The sequence below is a fragment of the Megascapheus bottae genome, chromosome 16, assembly GCF_031878675.1.
Source record: "Megascapheus bottae isolate mThoBot1 chromosome 16, mThoBot2.hap1, whole genome shotgun sequence".
NCBI classification, from domain to species: domain Eukaryota; kingdom Metazoa; phylum Chordata; class Mammalia; order Rodentia; family Geomyidae; genus Megascapheus; species Megascapheus bottae.
In genome coordinates, this window is record NC_143524.1 from 43,548,841 (window position 1) to 43,563,942 (window position 15,102).

The 15,102-nt window shown below is 52.8% G+C and overlaps 1 protein-coding gene across 1 annotated transcript in view; it reads right to left on the bottom strand.

Moving 5' to 3' along the window:
* Arap1 (ArfGAP with RhoGAP domain, ankyrin repeat and PH domain 1) overlaps positions 1-15,102 on the bottom strand; it is a 43,869-nt gene that overhangs the window by 13,376 nt on the left and 15,391 nt on the right. The window contains exons 3-15 of the mRNA XM_090348375.1: positions 11,480-11,661; positions 10,889-10,956; positions 9,924-10,045; positions 9,661-9,810; positions 9,281-9,350; positions 8,926-9,046; positions 8,357-8,559; positions 7,818-7,924; positions 6,045-6,244; positions 4,397-4,482; positions 2,954-3,136; positions 1,578-1,752; positions 346-480 (exon numbers count right to left, since the gene is read on the bottom strand). Coding sequence (XP_090204501.1) covers positions 346-480; positions 1,578-1,752; positions 2,954-3,136; positions 4,397-4,482; positions 6,045-6,244; positions 7,818-7,924; positions 8,357-8,559; positions 8,926-9,046; positions 9,281-9,350; positions 9,661-9,810; positions 9,924-10,045; positions 10,889-10,956; positions 11,480-11,661 — 1,802 coding nt within the window. The remainder of the gene's footprint in view (positions 1-345; positions 481-1,577; positions 1,753-2,953; positions 3,137-4,396; positions 4,483-6,044; positions 6,245-7,817; positions 7,925-8,356; positions 8,560-8,925; positions 9,047-9,280; positions 9,351-9,660; positions 9,811-9,923; positions 10,046-10,888; positions 10,957-11,479; positions 11,662-15,102) is intronic.

Below are 15,102 nucleotides of genomic sequence, written 5' to 3' on the forward strand. Positions count from 1 at the left end.
ATGTAAAGGGCTAGAGCTCAGGCAGGGTTGAAGTTTCATATTCAATCCTTAAACCTGCCCAGTCGAATGCCATCACCAACAGGGGCTCAGCGCAGGCTTCTTCTGTCATCACAAGCCTCTAGCAATGGAGTACTCTGCAGTGTATTCTGCAGTACTCTGCAGTATCTACTCTGTGCCAATCAGCCCATTTGTTAAGCACCAACGACCCTATCCAAACGTCCTTCCAGGTGATTCTATCAGAGTCCCAGTTGGCACCAGTCCCCCAGCCTGACCAGCTCTAGCTTCCTGGTCCTGCAGCCAGGCTAGAACGCCATGGACCAAGATGGGGAGGGGTGTAGCACCTACCTTCCCGGGCCCGGCGGTCATGGAGAGGCTTAACGGCAGACGCAGTCTTATAGAGGAAGCCACTGTGGCTTACAGTTGGCAAGACAACTGAGTAGTGCTTTTCCAGAGGCTTCAGCATGTCCAGCCGAGGGACTTCTTCAGAGAGGGGAAAAAATGGCTGATCATCTGGCTATAATGATAGGGTGTCCCTATCTTTATCTCTCAAGCTGCAGCCCTGGCTCAGCAGGCCCTGACCAGCATCCAGGCTTCCACTGCCACATCCTAGGGTTTGCACAAACCATTTCTCCGTCTTTGCCCAACTGGGGAAAGTCCACTCTACTCCCAAGAGCAGCTCTTCTTCCCCTCCCAGCAGCCTTCTTGGTGCTCAGCCCACCCAGAGCTCCCTGTTGGAGGCACAAGGCCAGGCACATTGGAATGAGGGGCTTTGAGCCAACTTAACAATAATCCCTAGAGAGAGATTTGTCTGAAACAGCATAAAGCTCAACAAAGCAGTCCGGCTCCAGTCTTGCTCCCAGAGGTCAGCACGGGGGTGTCCTTCCTCCTGAGTCCAATCTAGCTGGGTGGTCTCTTGTGTCTCCTGGACACCTGGGCTCTCTCCAGCCCACTCCACCCCACTCACCATGGCCTCAAGCCCAGAGCCCCAGCCACTGAGCTCCACCCTCAGTCCCAGGATGTGGCCTCCAAAGCCAGACCTGGGCCCTGACCAGCACCAGTCACACCCCCCCCCCCAATCTCCTCTCTCCTCACTCACCCTGGGTCCCAGCCCAGGTCTGTGTTGGGCTCCACCCAGACAGGGCTGTGTAGTCATACACATGGAAAAATGCACCACTAGCCTACACAATAACACAGACCCAATGCATATACAAATCCCAAAGGCTTCACTCCTCCAGGACAAGGAAACTACTAAGAGCAGTTCCAAGGTGCACACATCTCAAATAGAGACACTACCCCAAGACAGTAACACTGCAAGCCAGATACATAGCGGGTCACAGGGACATAGACACAGAACATCACTCACACAAACATAAGCGGATCCTGACATAAAACCAGACCCGTCCCAAACTGCAAACTGTTGCACTTGCAGCTGGGGAGTGGCTTAGAATCCATCCTGGCAGGGCAATATACAGCCTCCCCAGTATCCCACTCTGCTCCATCCCCCCAAGCCTAACCCCATCAGCAAGACCCCTCCCCACCCCCCACCTCTGAGGGAGACAGTCCCACTGGCCACTCACCTGTGGTCTGGTTGTTCCTAAGGAATTCCATCTGCAGCCTCTGTTTGGCTTGCTCGGCAAGAGCAAGGGGTGTAGGGGCCTCTGGGTCCCCTGAGAAGCAGCTGACCCCAGCCCCACAGCCCAGGAGTGCCTGGGTCTCAGCCAGATCTGTGGTGGTCACTGCAGCACACAGGGCCTGGAGGAGGGGGGATGGTCAGCTCAAGTAGGCAGTGGGGGCCAGCAGTAACAGAGGCATATGAGAGAATGAGAAAGGAGTTACTCAAGTCTGGGTGGCCCATCCTCAGAGTGAAAGGAAACACGGTGGAATATAGACAGAAGAGGAGAAAGGCCAAGGAAGGGAGAGTTTGGGGAACGCACAAGCAGGGGTCCCAGCTGCCCAGGCCTCACCCTGGTGGCTCTGGGGGACACTGCTGCCGGCCAGCCTGCAAGCCCCTGGAGTATCTCTGGCTTCTTCTGCCTTGTGGCAGGGAGGAGGGGGGCTTTGTAGCTAATTCCTCCCACATTTGAATTCCTCACCGCCTGCCCAGCCCTCCCAACCAATGGGAGCCACCGCCCTCCTGGCTCAAAGGCCAGACGGGGCTGGGCTGGGCTAGGAGCAGGACGCCTGGGTCCTTGGGAGGTGGAGGCCTGGCTCCCACTGGGCTTTTAGAGCTGGACTGAGCCTGCTCAGAAGAGGGTGTTTAGGAGGAGGGGCTGAGGGCCAACCAGAGGTCACAAATGGCATCCCCTTCTCTTGCAGCAAGGGGCCTCCCTCTTGGGCCCAGTCAGATCAGGCCCAAGTCTTGGCTTCCAGCCTGTCAGGGCCTGGGGCCCACATGGGGCCATGTCTTGAGTGGGGTGTGGATAGGGGTGGTTTGGAGCACTCCAGCTGTTTTTCATGAGCCTGACAGGAAATAGCATCCCCATCAAGTTCACTCCTTTTGGCAGGATTTAGAAGGAACAGGATGGGGTGGGGGAGACAGAAGAATCAAGAAGGAGGCAGGGGGGCCGGGAGTTTGGCCTAGTGGTTAAAGTGCTTGCCTAGCATGCACGAAGACCCGGGTTCGATTCCTCGGTACCACATACATAGAAAAAAGCCGGAAGTGGTGCTGAGGCTCAAGTGGTAGAGCTCTAGCCTTGAGAAAGTCCAAGGACAGTGCTCAGGCCCTGAGCTCAAGCCCAGGACTGGCAAAAAAAAAAAAAAAAAAAAAAAGAAGGAGGCAGGCAGTTACTGGTTCCTCCTTGCATTGCCCTAATTTCTCTTAGGCAGGCTCTGACACCCTCTGGGCCTCAGTTTCCCCATATGACAACTCACTGCTGGGTTGGGACAGAGGAAGAAATCTGACAGTGCAAGGATAAGAAAAGGGGTTCAAGGCCCCCAGAAATAGTGTACTGACCTTGTCTAGCTCCTCCTGGTTGCCGAAGAGTGGGTGGTATCGGCGGTACTTGCCCTCCCTGTATTTGGCCTCCAGGTGGTGCCGCCGGGCACTGGGGCTGCTGCTGGGCTGCAGAGCCTCGCTGGGGGGCACATTGGCTGCCCAGAAGCGGTTTCCAGCACCATTGCCCAGCTGTAAGAAGAGCTGTGGGTGTGGGCAAGAGTTCAGAGGAGCAGCTGACCGCAGAGGGTTCTAACATTATCAGGTAAGGGGCTTGCCAAGCCAGGACCCAGCTCACTTTTCCATGGTCTGCCAGTGGCCATTGTGCCCCCTCGCCCAGCAATGGGATGGAAGCCTAGTTCCTCAGTTTAGTAACAGAACAAGAGACAGCCTGACAGGTGGAAGCCTCAGCCTGAAGCCTTATCCCTTGAGGCCTTGCTATTGCCCCACCCAGCCTCACATCTGGAACTCTGAATTCCTGAAGCTGTCAAGGCAAAGGATATATCTATCCTGTCTGCCAAAGGGGTAGGCAGGAATTTGGGAAACACCCCCGTTCCTCACATTCCTCTGGACAAGAGGGGACATAGGAGAATTCAGAGAAGGGGCATCTAGGGATCCAGTTCCATCTTTCTGTTCTTGTTATTCATTCCACTGCCATTTCCTGGGCTCCCCGCTCCTCTCTGTTACATGCTATGTGGGGTGCTGGAGTGACAGCAGAGAATAAAACTGGGCATCCCTGACACACCACTGACACACTCTAGGGCTTCAACAAGTTATTTTCTATCCCAGGAATTCAATATCCTCATCAGTATACATATAAAGGGTATTCTAATCCTAACTTAAAAGAATTGTTTTGGGAGTCAACCAAGGAACAAATCTCAAGTCCTTAGCACTTAACACACCCAACAGGTAGGGGCATAGAAGTGACTGTGATATCTACCTTGCTCTGGAATTCCCAGCTTATTTGGGCACAGTGACATTCAAGTGCACAGGTGTAAGTGTGCATGCATGCGTGTACCCCTAAACTGTGCATCCTGCACCTAGAGTGCACAAGAGAGATTCTGAAAGCTACATACCCTGAGGCCCAGGTCAGTTAGAAAGTGAGATGGGAAGGGGCAGGGCTGGGTGGTCAATAAGGATTTGCTGGATAATCTGTCCAGGACCTTTGTATGAAATCAGGGGTTGGCAAACACTCTACAAGGTCAAACAGTAAAGAGTTTAGGCTTTTCAGATGTACGCAGTGTCTGTTGCATCTTCTTTTTTCTTTCTTTTTTTTAAACTTTCTAAAACTGTATAAACATTCTTAGCTCACTGGCCACTTTGCTGACTTTGCCAAAAGTTGGCCTTTCCAAAATCCCCACCCACTAAGATTATCCCAGTTCCAAAGCACTGTGATCAATGAGAAGGGGGGAATCCCACACATCCAAGGCAAGCATGGCAGACAGGACAGGGAAGTATCCCCACCTCGATGAGTGTTTCTGTCCACACCTTCCTGTCCATCTTCAGGCTCCGCACCTTGGAGATTCCAGCACCTAGGCCACGGTGCTCCCCTGTAGATGAAGTCCAGATTTGGTCACCTGGGACCTGCCTCATCTACCCCCAGTGTCTATCTAAGGCCTACAAGCAGGCTTCAGGGGCTAAGACCCGTGGTCCTACCCCTAGCCCAGTTTGGAATCTGGCCACCTACCCCTGCTCTACACACCAGAGTACTGAGCCCCGCAATCCTCACCTAGGCTCCTTGTCACTACACTGGGCCCCTGCTGGCCACTTTCCATTTATCCTGGCAGCCAAACGCTTAGAGGTGCAAATCCCAGCATGGTAAAATCCTGCTTCACATGTCTGGTTGCTCCCTAGAACTAGATGTGAGTTCCTCCTTCCCTCCAACTGAACCTGCTTGCCTGGATCCTCCCCCATCTCCTCATGGCAGCATCTCTCCCTTCTTCAAGGTCTCAGCTGGCATGCCACCTTTTCAGAGAGGTTTTCCCCAACAGAATAGCACTTGTTGTTCCTAATACTTCACTTAGTTCCTGTAATCTTTTTTTTTTTTTGCCTTTCCAACTGAACTACCAAGGTGCCTGAGAGCAGGAACCCTGATCACCTGCTTTAGGGTGCCCTTGGCACCTAGAACAGATCCTGGCACACAGTACGGGACTAATAAGTCTTGGAATGAAAGGCGGGATAGGGGTTGGAGCCTTGGGGAAGGAAGCACTGCTTGGCTCCAGGTCATGAGGGACTCCAAGGGCAGGAAAGGAAACTCTGAGTACTAAGTGCCTAGTATTTCTTACCTATAACCTGGACGACCCATCCCTGGGACCTCATGTCCCCTCAGTCAGTCTCCTGCCTATGAAAGTTGATGCCTTCATTATTAGTTCCAGCAAGGTTGTCAATTTTCTTGCACTCAGACCTCATGGCCCAGGCCCCCCGACAGCTGTCCTATACATCCCAGCAGCCTCATGGGTCCTACCTCAAGCTCAGTCACTTCTTCAGACCTATCTGTCCTTCTGGATTCACACCTGAAGGAATCCTACCTATGGCCATCCAAAGCTACCCCCTGGGCACTGTCAGCTCTCTTAAGAGCAGGTCCCTGCACAAAGCATAGGATTGCCACTCGCTAGACCTTCATAACTCAGTGAGCAGATGAGTATACCTTGAGCTCAGCCCGCTTTCCTTCCTTGGCACTGGTCTCCAACCTTAGCTTCTTCCCACCAGCCAGCCTGGCCTGCAATGCTGACCATGTCCTCTGGGACCCCTGCCTCCCATCCCTTCTGGATCTTCAGTTTACAGAGCCCAGCTTAGCCCAAATGCCACATGGAGGATACCCAAAAAGGCCCAGGTGTAAGTCCAGCCCATTTACATGCCAAGTGCCATTTTCCCTCTGTGTCTCCAAGGTCCTTACTTGCAATGTCCCCACGGAGCCCTGCCAGGCAATGTAAGGCTGAAAGTTAATCCTAGCGGGAGTGGCTTGTCAATCAGAAGCCACATCAGAAATTAGGACTCTAACCCTGCCTGCCAGACAAGACACCTGCCATCCACCAGCCAACCCTATCTACCTCTGCCTGGTACCCATCACACACACATACACACACACACACACACACACACACACACACACCTGCACAGCGCTTGCAAATGACGACACAGAGGTTGATGGAGGCCCAGTCAGGCTGAGCAGCCCCGCAGTCAGCACAGAACCTGTTCGGGGCTGCAGTCCAGATGCGCTCGGCCACCTCTGAGGAGGACAGGGCCTCAGCAATGGCTCCCTGCATAGCCTCCAGCCACTGCTCCTTCTCTAGCTCTGAGTCAGCCGAGAAGCTGGAGACATAGGAATAGGGAGAATGGTGGGAAGGGCTTGGAAGGAGTTGGGGGACAACATAAGGCAAGTACAGCATAAAGTGGGGAGACGAGGTATGGGGGCTCTGAGTCAGAAGGGAGAACATGGTGGGTGGGTGGGTGGGTGTGATTCCACACAGTGTAGATGCCAGGAAATGGGGTGAAATGATGCTGGGCAGAGACTGGACAGATGAGAAAGGGTTGAGCTGGGAGAAGTGGCACCATGTGCCAAGGAACAAGATGGCACAGTGGCCTCTCAGAACTTCTGCTGGTTGGCAAATAAGAGACTGGAAGATGAACAGGAACAACCTGTAACAGGCAGGAGGTCAGAGTGCACCCTGAGAACAATGACCAATCTGTTGATGGTGTAAATGGAAAGGAAGGGAAGACACAGAAGTGTCTGCTATCCTTACCTTCAACCTCTTTCCTACCCCAGCCCCAACTGTGACCCCATACCACCCCGAGCTCCAATGACTCAACACACAGGTACCTGGAGCCCTATCACCTGTCTGCTGCTCTTCAGGGTGAGAAGACCCCACTGGACAATGAATAGATGATTATCTCCCCTGCCCCCCTCCCCTGAAAAAAAAGATCCCTTGTGGCTAGTTCCCTGAGGCCACCACTACCTCTAAGCCCATGTGATGCTAGAAAGGATGTACTACCTGGCTAGAGATACAGTGGTGGTACCAAGTACTTTAAGAGTGGGGCTGAAGACATCTCATCCTTCACAAGCAGAATGTTGTCAAACCACAAAGCTATTCGTGCTCAAAACAAGCACCAGCCCACTTCAACTAAGCACAGCAAAGAAGCCCTCTGTGCTGACCATATCAGCCTCATTCAGACACTAACCAGGGGAATGAGACAGCCTCAGAACCACACAAAGAGAAGCCGGGTGCTGGTGGCTCATGCTTATAATCCTAGCTAGAGGTATCAGGAGGCTGAGATCTGAAGATCTTAGTTCAAAGCCAGACTGAGCAAGAGAATCCATGAAATTCGTATCTCTAATTAACTATACTGAAACTGGAAGTGGCACTGTGGCTCAAAGTGGTACAGTGTTAGCCTTGAACAAAAACAAGCTTAGGGACAATGCCTAGGCCCTGAGTTCAAACGGACTGATGATTAAAAAAAAAAAAAAAAAGATCTCTGCACTGTGGTCACTGTGGGCAGTGAAGAGCTCAGACAGGTACATGCCAGGGGTCAGGAGGCCTACAGGGCTCTGCTAAGTGGGCAAGGGGCAAGACAGGAGATTCAGAAGTAACAGGAGCAGACAGAGATGGTGACAGACTACATAGGGCTGAGGGGAGGCAGGGATTCCCAGGCAAGGTGCTCACAGAGGTGATGCCCACAGAGGCCTCAGATAGGCAGGCCTAGAGCTCTGGAGGTCCTGCTAGACAGCCAGATGGGCTCAGGGGTTGGTGGTAATAAGGCTGGTGTTACAAAGCAAGGCTGAAAAGGGGGTAGACCCAATCTAGAAAGAGGAGGGGCTTTCCCTGTTATTCAAAAACAAAGTGTGGTAAAGAGGGAGGATACCAGGGGGCCCAGAGGAGGAACTCACCTGAAGATGCGGTAGGGTGTGGTAAGGTCAAAGCTGCGCCTGTCTACCTCCTTCACATTGCCCACACTCATGTCGATGAAGGTGATGCCGATGCCCAGGTTGTATTCCTGACAGGTGTCGGGGGCGGGGGGGGGAATCAAAGGCAGGGTTTTAGCACAGGCTTATGACTCAGAAGTGGGGAGGAGAGAAATATGACACCAAGGGACTAGAAAAACCCTAGGAAGGAGTTTAGGGAGCACTAAGGAATTGGAGTAGGGTGAAAAGCTGTGGGGGTCACAGAACTCCAGGCTAGGATGGAGAGTAGTACTCCTACGAGGACAGTGGTAAGATAAGAACCAGAGGGGGTCAAAGAGCAGGACTCAGTGCAGGAAAGGCAGACAGGGTGGGCATGAACCTAGCAGGTATGGGGTAGAAAGAGGGCCCAGGTAGGTGGGTATGGCCAAGCACAGAGATCAGGATGGGTGGGCATTGGGCAAGGAAAGAAACCAGTAGGCAGATATGGAACAGGGTAGGTTCAGTGACCTGGCCAAACTTCCTACCTCCAGATTCTTATAGAGCTGCACTTTGTCTCCGACCACAGCCACGTACAGCTTGTTCTTAAAGCCTCGAAGCTCCAGGCTGCCAGCTTTGTCAGGCTGCTCGGAGCCTCCTGCTCCCATGGGATAACCACTAGATAGCTGGACACAGGCATGCTGCTCAGCCACGGCTTGCTGCAGGGCCTGCATCCATTCCTTCCGCTCCACTGCAGATGGGCAAAGGTTACTTGAGCTCGACCTGACCAGAGCCACCCCCAACACCTCTACTAGAAAGCCCACCCAGATGGCCTGTCACTCTGCCATATCTCCAACCTACAGAAGCTCAGCTTGTGCCACTTACTCTGGGCCAGTCACTGTACCTGCTGAAGCTTGTTTCCCCTATATGGTCAGGGTCTGTGTGGATCACAGCCAGCCATAAAGGTGTGTCTTCCCACCCACAAAAGGCATTGCTTCCTCAGTGTGTGGGGGGGGACCAAATAGTCTTCTTCCCCATATTTGGCCAGACTTCCAGTCTTTTCAGTACACACACACACACACACACACACACACACAGACAACCCAGAATTCCCCACCATCACTCTCTGCTCGGAAGGCAAAGGTCCGGTTGTTTGTAATCACTTCAAACTTCAGGTCTCCAATGGCAGCCACCCGGGAGATGCAGGCTACTGGGATAAAGCGCTTTGAGTAGGCATCCTGGGAAAAGGACAAGGGCTGCGTTTTAGGCAGTGTGGGTAGGAGTCTCCACTCCCCTGGCCTTAGCCAAAATGCAGGTTGCAGGCCTGACTGTGGCCAAGCTGGCCTTGGGCTCTCCCAGCCCACTACCCACAGCCCTGGTGAGGCTCAGCTAGAACCAAGTGCTAGGGATCATCAGCCAAGGCCTAGGCAGAAGCAGGGAAAGGTTAAGTCGGGGACAGGCGGTGACCTCACCTTAGTACTGTCAAAGTATCGTAGGTACTCAGCATCCAGTCTCACCCACCGCTTCTGATAGATATAAGATCTGGACAGGCAGAGGAACGGAGGAGCAAAGAACTGGGGCTCAGAAGATGGGTTCCCACATTACCCCCAGCTCCCCTTCCCCCCAGAAGCTTCCCAAAATTTTAGGATCAGCCTCTCAGAGGAAGAGAGACCAAACCGACAGCCAAAATGATTCAAGTCAAACTCATAATAGGTCTTCCCAATGTTAAGGCCAAAAAATCAGGTAGAGTCAATGGTTATAAGATGTGTCTAGATTTTAGTTTTATGACATTTATGTTCTGGCATACCTTCCCCATGCAGACAATCAGCAGGGGCCAGTAAGCCCCACTCACCCCTGTGGTGGGTTCTTATCCAGCCAACCAGCTTTAATGACTGGTGTGGTGGGGGTAGAGCCCCCAGGCAGCTCATCCATGGGGTACGGCAGGAGCTCCTGGATCAGGCTGGGCAAGGATGGGTTTAGGCTGCTGGTGGGCCATCCACTGCTAGGACAAGAGTAGGGAAGGAGGAGAGCCAGGCTGGGGTCCCTCATGCTGGGGTGAGGAGATGGGAGTGCTGGGGTTGGGAGGGAGGGCAACTTGGTGGGATGGACACTCACTTGGAGATGCCCTCGTAGGCGTGGTCATCCTCATCTTCTTCATCCCCAGACAGTTCCTCCCCCTCACTCAGCAGACTGGCTACGCGCACAGCCCTCGGGACTCGGATCAGAGGGGGCTCCTCCTGTCCTCACAGATCCATTCAGTGTCAAACTTCCCCTCAAGCCCCACGTCACACACAACCCTCACCCCCAACTGCCATGCCCGCTGCCACTCTGTCCCTGATCCACAACTCACAACTCAGCACTTTCACTTCTGTTTCTTCACACCCCCCACCAGCTGAGACCCAGGGGCCCAACGTCACAGAGAGAGAAAAAGCAGTACCAGAGACACAGACTTACAGAAGACACAAAGACAAAGCTGGCTCGTGCTTATAATCCTAGCTACTCAAGAGGCTGAGATCTGAAGATCACAGTTCAAAGTCAGACCAGGCAGGAAAGTCTGTGAGACTCTTCTCTCCAATTCACCACCAAAAAGCCAAAAGTGGAGCTATGGCTCAAGTGGCAGAGTGCTAACCTGAAGCAAAAAAAGCTAAAAGACAACCTAGGCCCTGAGTTCAAGCCTCAGTACTGTCACTGGTGTGTGTGTGTGTGTGTGTGTGCACACACGCACACGCACACACACACACACACACACACACACACACACAAAGTTTCAGAAGTAGAGAAACAACGCAGAAAGAAGACACTGTGGGAACACAGAAAGGGAAAAAAAAAAAAAAGAAAGAAAAAAGAAAGGGACAGCTATTCTGTGACAGGAACACCAGAGGAGACCACACATACCCAGCCAAAACCTGGCTTAAGATTCTGGCTCTGCACCTGACCCCAATTCCTCTAAGGCACATTGATGGAGCAGGGAGAGGAGCCCTCCTGGGAAATGTCTGCCCACACTGTCTAGGAGGGTGTCTGGGGATCCTCCCTCCATTCCATGGATATACAGCCTACCCTCAACCACTGCCCTGTCGCACCTTCTTGGTCATCACGCTAGCAGGGGCCCCCAGCCCCTCCTCTGGGGCCTCATCGTAGTCAGAGTCATCTGGAAAGAAAGAGACACTCAGAACAAAGAGTCTGGCCTGGTCACCTCTCCTAAGAACCATTCTTAGCTTCACAAAAGGCAAGCTCTAGCCAGGAAGGTCCCACCCCCAGCCCCACCCCAGCCTGGTTTTCAAAAGAAAGGCATTGGAGAAAGGAAGTGCAAGTCATACCTAAGGCAAAGCCACCAAAAAGCAGTGCTGACCAGGCAACAAACTTGGGGAAAGGGACAGGGACTATCCACTAAAGACTAGCAAGAACTCAGATCACTCCATAGAGAGTAAACTCAAGACTCTAACACCGCCACTTCAGCAGTCCACTTCAGGGTCAAGCCTACCAGTCAGGATGGCAGGTAGAAATTTAGAGACTGATGCTCTAGAGGGCCCAGGGCTAGCCCAGGCCACATGGAACTAGTGACTGCTGGACAGACAGCAAGTGTGACCACTGCATGCTCCAAGGCCAGTCCAGAGCCAACACCCAGAGTCCAAGCCAGCCCACAAGGAACCCTGGCTGGCTGCAGCACTCACCGAATTCCGGGGGCAGGCGGGGAGGTTTGGGAGGTATCTCAGGAGGACAAAGAGGTGGCGATGGAGGCTGGGAAGGCCTCTGGACAAGGGTGGGCGGGAGGGTAGACAGGAGCTCCACAGGCTCTGGCTGGGGACCGATGGACAGTGAGGACACCAATAACTCCTCCTCCTTGGAGGGAAGACTGGGGTCAGAACAAAAGTCAGGCGTCACTAAGCAACAGAGCCAGGGCTCAATACCACTGAGCCCATGTTCACTTGGGCTACAGCAAACACCTTTCCTACAGATACTTCTGCAGAAAGGAATCCTCCACACACAGCCCCTTGCTTCACCTTCCTGACCAAGCCCTCCTGGTACCCCAATGCCTGTGGGAGGCAAGCACCTCTTTGCCTAACTGAGCAGATCACCTGTCCTCAGGCTCTAGCTTTTAGCCACAAGTACCCTCAGGATCTCCATGCTGGAGGAGAGGGTGAAGACCAGATGGGAAATTAGGGAAGGCTTCTAGGGGAGGTGAGGCATGATCTGCATTGGCAAAGAGGCAAGAAGGGATTGAAATGGGAAGAGACAGAAGCACAGACCGGTTTTAGAAGCCAACTCTTGAGGCCCTAAACTGGATGTGTAGACGCAGGCCCCCCTCCTGTCCTGCCCAAACTTGGATATTTACTACCTCCTATTACCCATGGGCCTTTTTCACTCCCCTCACCATACCATTTTCATCTCTCTGCTGTCACCCCCCCAGGGCCAGCTTCAGGCCCCCTGGGATTTCCTCCCACAGTGCAACTGTCACCACTGCTCTTTGCCATTGTCTCCTAAATGGGTATGTCACTAACAACTAGGGTTTGAACCTCAGCTCAGTCCCTTAGTTCCTGTGTCCTAGGGTAAGTGCTCAGCCGCTCTGAGCCTTGGTTTTCTCTTCTGTCAAGTAGAGACTATTTCAATGGGCAGGGTGTGTCACATGGCAGAACTCGGAATGCTCCAGGCCCATCCTCTAGAACTAGTCTGAGCTCTGCAGGCCTGGCCCAGCCAGCTGTCTGTGTATGTGTATCCCCTAGAGGCTGACAACAAACAGCAGAAATGACTACTTCCCTTGGGTTATTTCTGCTCTGTCCTCAGGTTCCCAGAGGATGGCCACAAAAGGATGTGACATGTCCACCTCCACTGTGGCTGCCCCAGATCCAGATCCCTCTTCCCAGCTTCCAGTCTCAAGAGCACCCCCTTGTTCTTGCCTGTAGAACCAATTCCTCCTCTGAATCTTTCTTCTCTCCTTGATTCTGCTCCCCCGGCCCCATTTCCCTCCTCTGTGAGCTGCAGACTTGCTATTCCAAATGACAGTTTTCAAAGAATGCCCTGTGTGCCAGATGCTCTGCTGGCATCTAAGGCAAGATCTGAATCCAGCTCCACCACTGTGTGTGGGTGCATCTTAGGACCCACCAGTACTTCTTCTGCATCACCAGTACTAAAGCTGCCCTTTCTCTGGGTGAAGATAGGAAGGAATCTGCTCCTCTCTTCTCCTGTGTAGTCCCACCAGAGTCTAGCAGGGCAGCCAAGTTCCTAAGTGGTGCTACCTTGGCAACAGCAGCCTGCATGGGACAGGAGAGACTGTGGGCGGACACTTTACGTGGGGAACAAGCCAGGGCTTGTGGTGACTTGCAACCAGGCACATCTAGACAGTGACCTGAGGCCACAAGGGCAGGGGTGCTAGAACATGCTCAAAGGCACACTGGCCCCATGGAGCAAGAGGTTTCAAGCCAGGCTGGCCCCTGTGAGTCACCTGTCTATTCTGATCCTTCAGAGGCAGGCCCTTGCCCCTGAAATGTCATCTGGAGAGCCACAGAGGTGGCACAGATTGCCATGAGAACTCCCACAGCAGAGGCAAAGTTGCACTGCCCTGGTGGCAAGCTGTTCTTCCCTTGTCTTCCTCTTTGATGGCAGTCTCTTAAGAGTTTCAGTGTTCAACTGAGCCTAACAAGATTGCTCAGTGGGCTCTGCATCAGGCTGTCTGTCCCACTTAACACTGAGTCCCTCGAGGACAGGGGAAGTCTCTGACTTGACACTCCCACATCAGTTCAGGGCCTGGCTGAGTAGCTAGTAAGGACATACCAGTAGGTGGACAGATAGGTGGGTGGACAGGTATAACAGTTTGTGGGTAGGTGGACAGCAGGTCATTAGGAATAAAAATGGAATGGTGAACCAAACAACTGAGTGGGTACCCACATGCCCAGAGTACCAGCTGGGAAAGCTGGGGGGGGGAGCCGCTCAGCTAATATACTTGGAGACTTCCTGACAGGCATGTGAATGCTGAACTGCTGCCTCCCAGAGGTCAAGGCGAGGCAGCCTGCGGAGCCCCAGCCTGTGATCAGCTGAGGGAAGAATTCAGCAGGGCCAGGGCCAGCCAGACTGTAGTCCAGAGGAGGCAGGACAGGCTGCTTCCTCCAATGGAAGCAGGCCTGAGGGGGCCTGGTTCCCAAAGCCCTCCCAGCAATAGAGAGGATAGTAATAAGGGCTCAAGCAGCATTAGCCCTCCCTTATCTGCATGTGAAACATCCCTACCATTGTCCTCAGCATCTGTACCAGTTCTGCCACCCAACTGTGCACTCCATCCTTTCATTTCTGTATTTCCAGCACTAAGAAGGAAGTTATAAATACCTGAATGAATTGTCACTAGCCATGGGTATATATGCATGCAGTATGCATGTGTGTGCGTGCGTGAGTGTATGTGCGTGTGTGTGTGTTGGTGTATTCCCAGTTATCTTTTAAGTGCTTTACACAGGTTGGTTTAACTTATTATGAAAGCTCTATAAGATGAGGCTTATGGTCCCACTTTACAGATGAGGTAACTGAGGGACTGAGAGGCTAAGTCACTGGTTCTTGATCCTACTGCTGGGATTTGAATACAAACATCCAGCACAACAGCTTACAAAGAAGGCCAGCCAAGAGCTAGCCTCTCAAACTCTGGGTACAGCCAGCTTGGGAGTAGCTTTCTCTTTAGAGGACAAAGTACAGCTCTCACAGCCAGTCACTGTCACCTTGATAAGACACAATCAAAGGACTACTTTCCCAGAAGAGTTTTATAGGAAGAGAACCATGTTCCCAGAAGTGGGCAAGGGTATTGTGGTTCTCAATGTTCTACTCTAGCCATCTCCTCCAGGAAGTCTCCTGGCTGACCCTGGTAGCCACACAGTGCAGTGCTAGTGCATGCTGAGTCAGGACTGGACCCAGAGAAGGAGAAGTAGGGTCAGGAAGGCACAGAATGTGGGAAATCCCCAGGGGAAGGGGCAGTGCCCCTTCTGAGAAGAGGGCCTCAGAAGCATCCCTGTCCCCAATCCAGTGCTTCCCATTGGCATCTGTCCCCTGCTAGAATGTGCTAGCACAGGCATGATACCTCCTCTAAGCCTTTGCTCATGCTGCTTGTCACTGTACCCGGGGAAATCTGCCTGAACCTCAAAATGCATCTCAGTAGATCTTGGCCTCCATGATCTCTATCAGCCTATCCTCCTCTAGCTCTCCCTGTGCAAAACTGGGATCTACACAGGGAACAATCCATCCCATCCTGGACCCAAAGGCTAAGTAAGACATCTGATTTATGACTGGGTGTGAGGGCTCAAACCTATAATCCTCACCACTT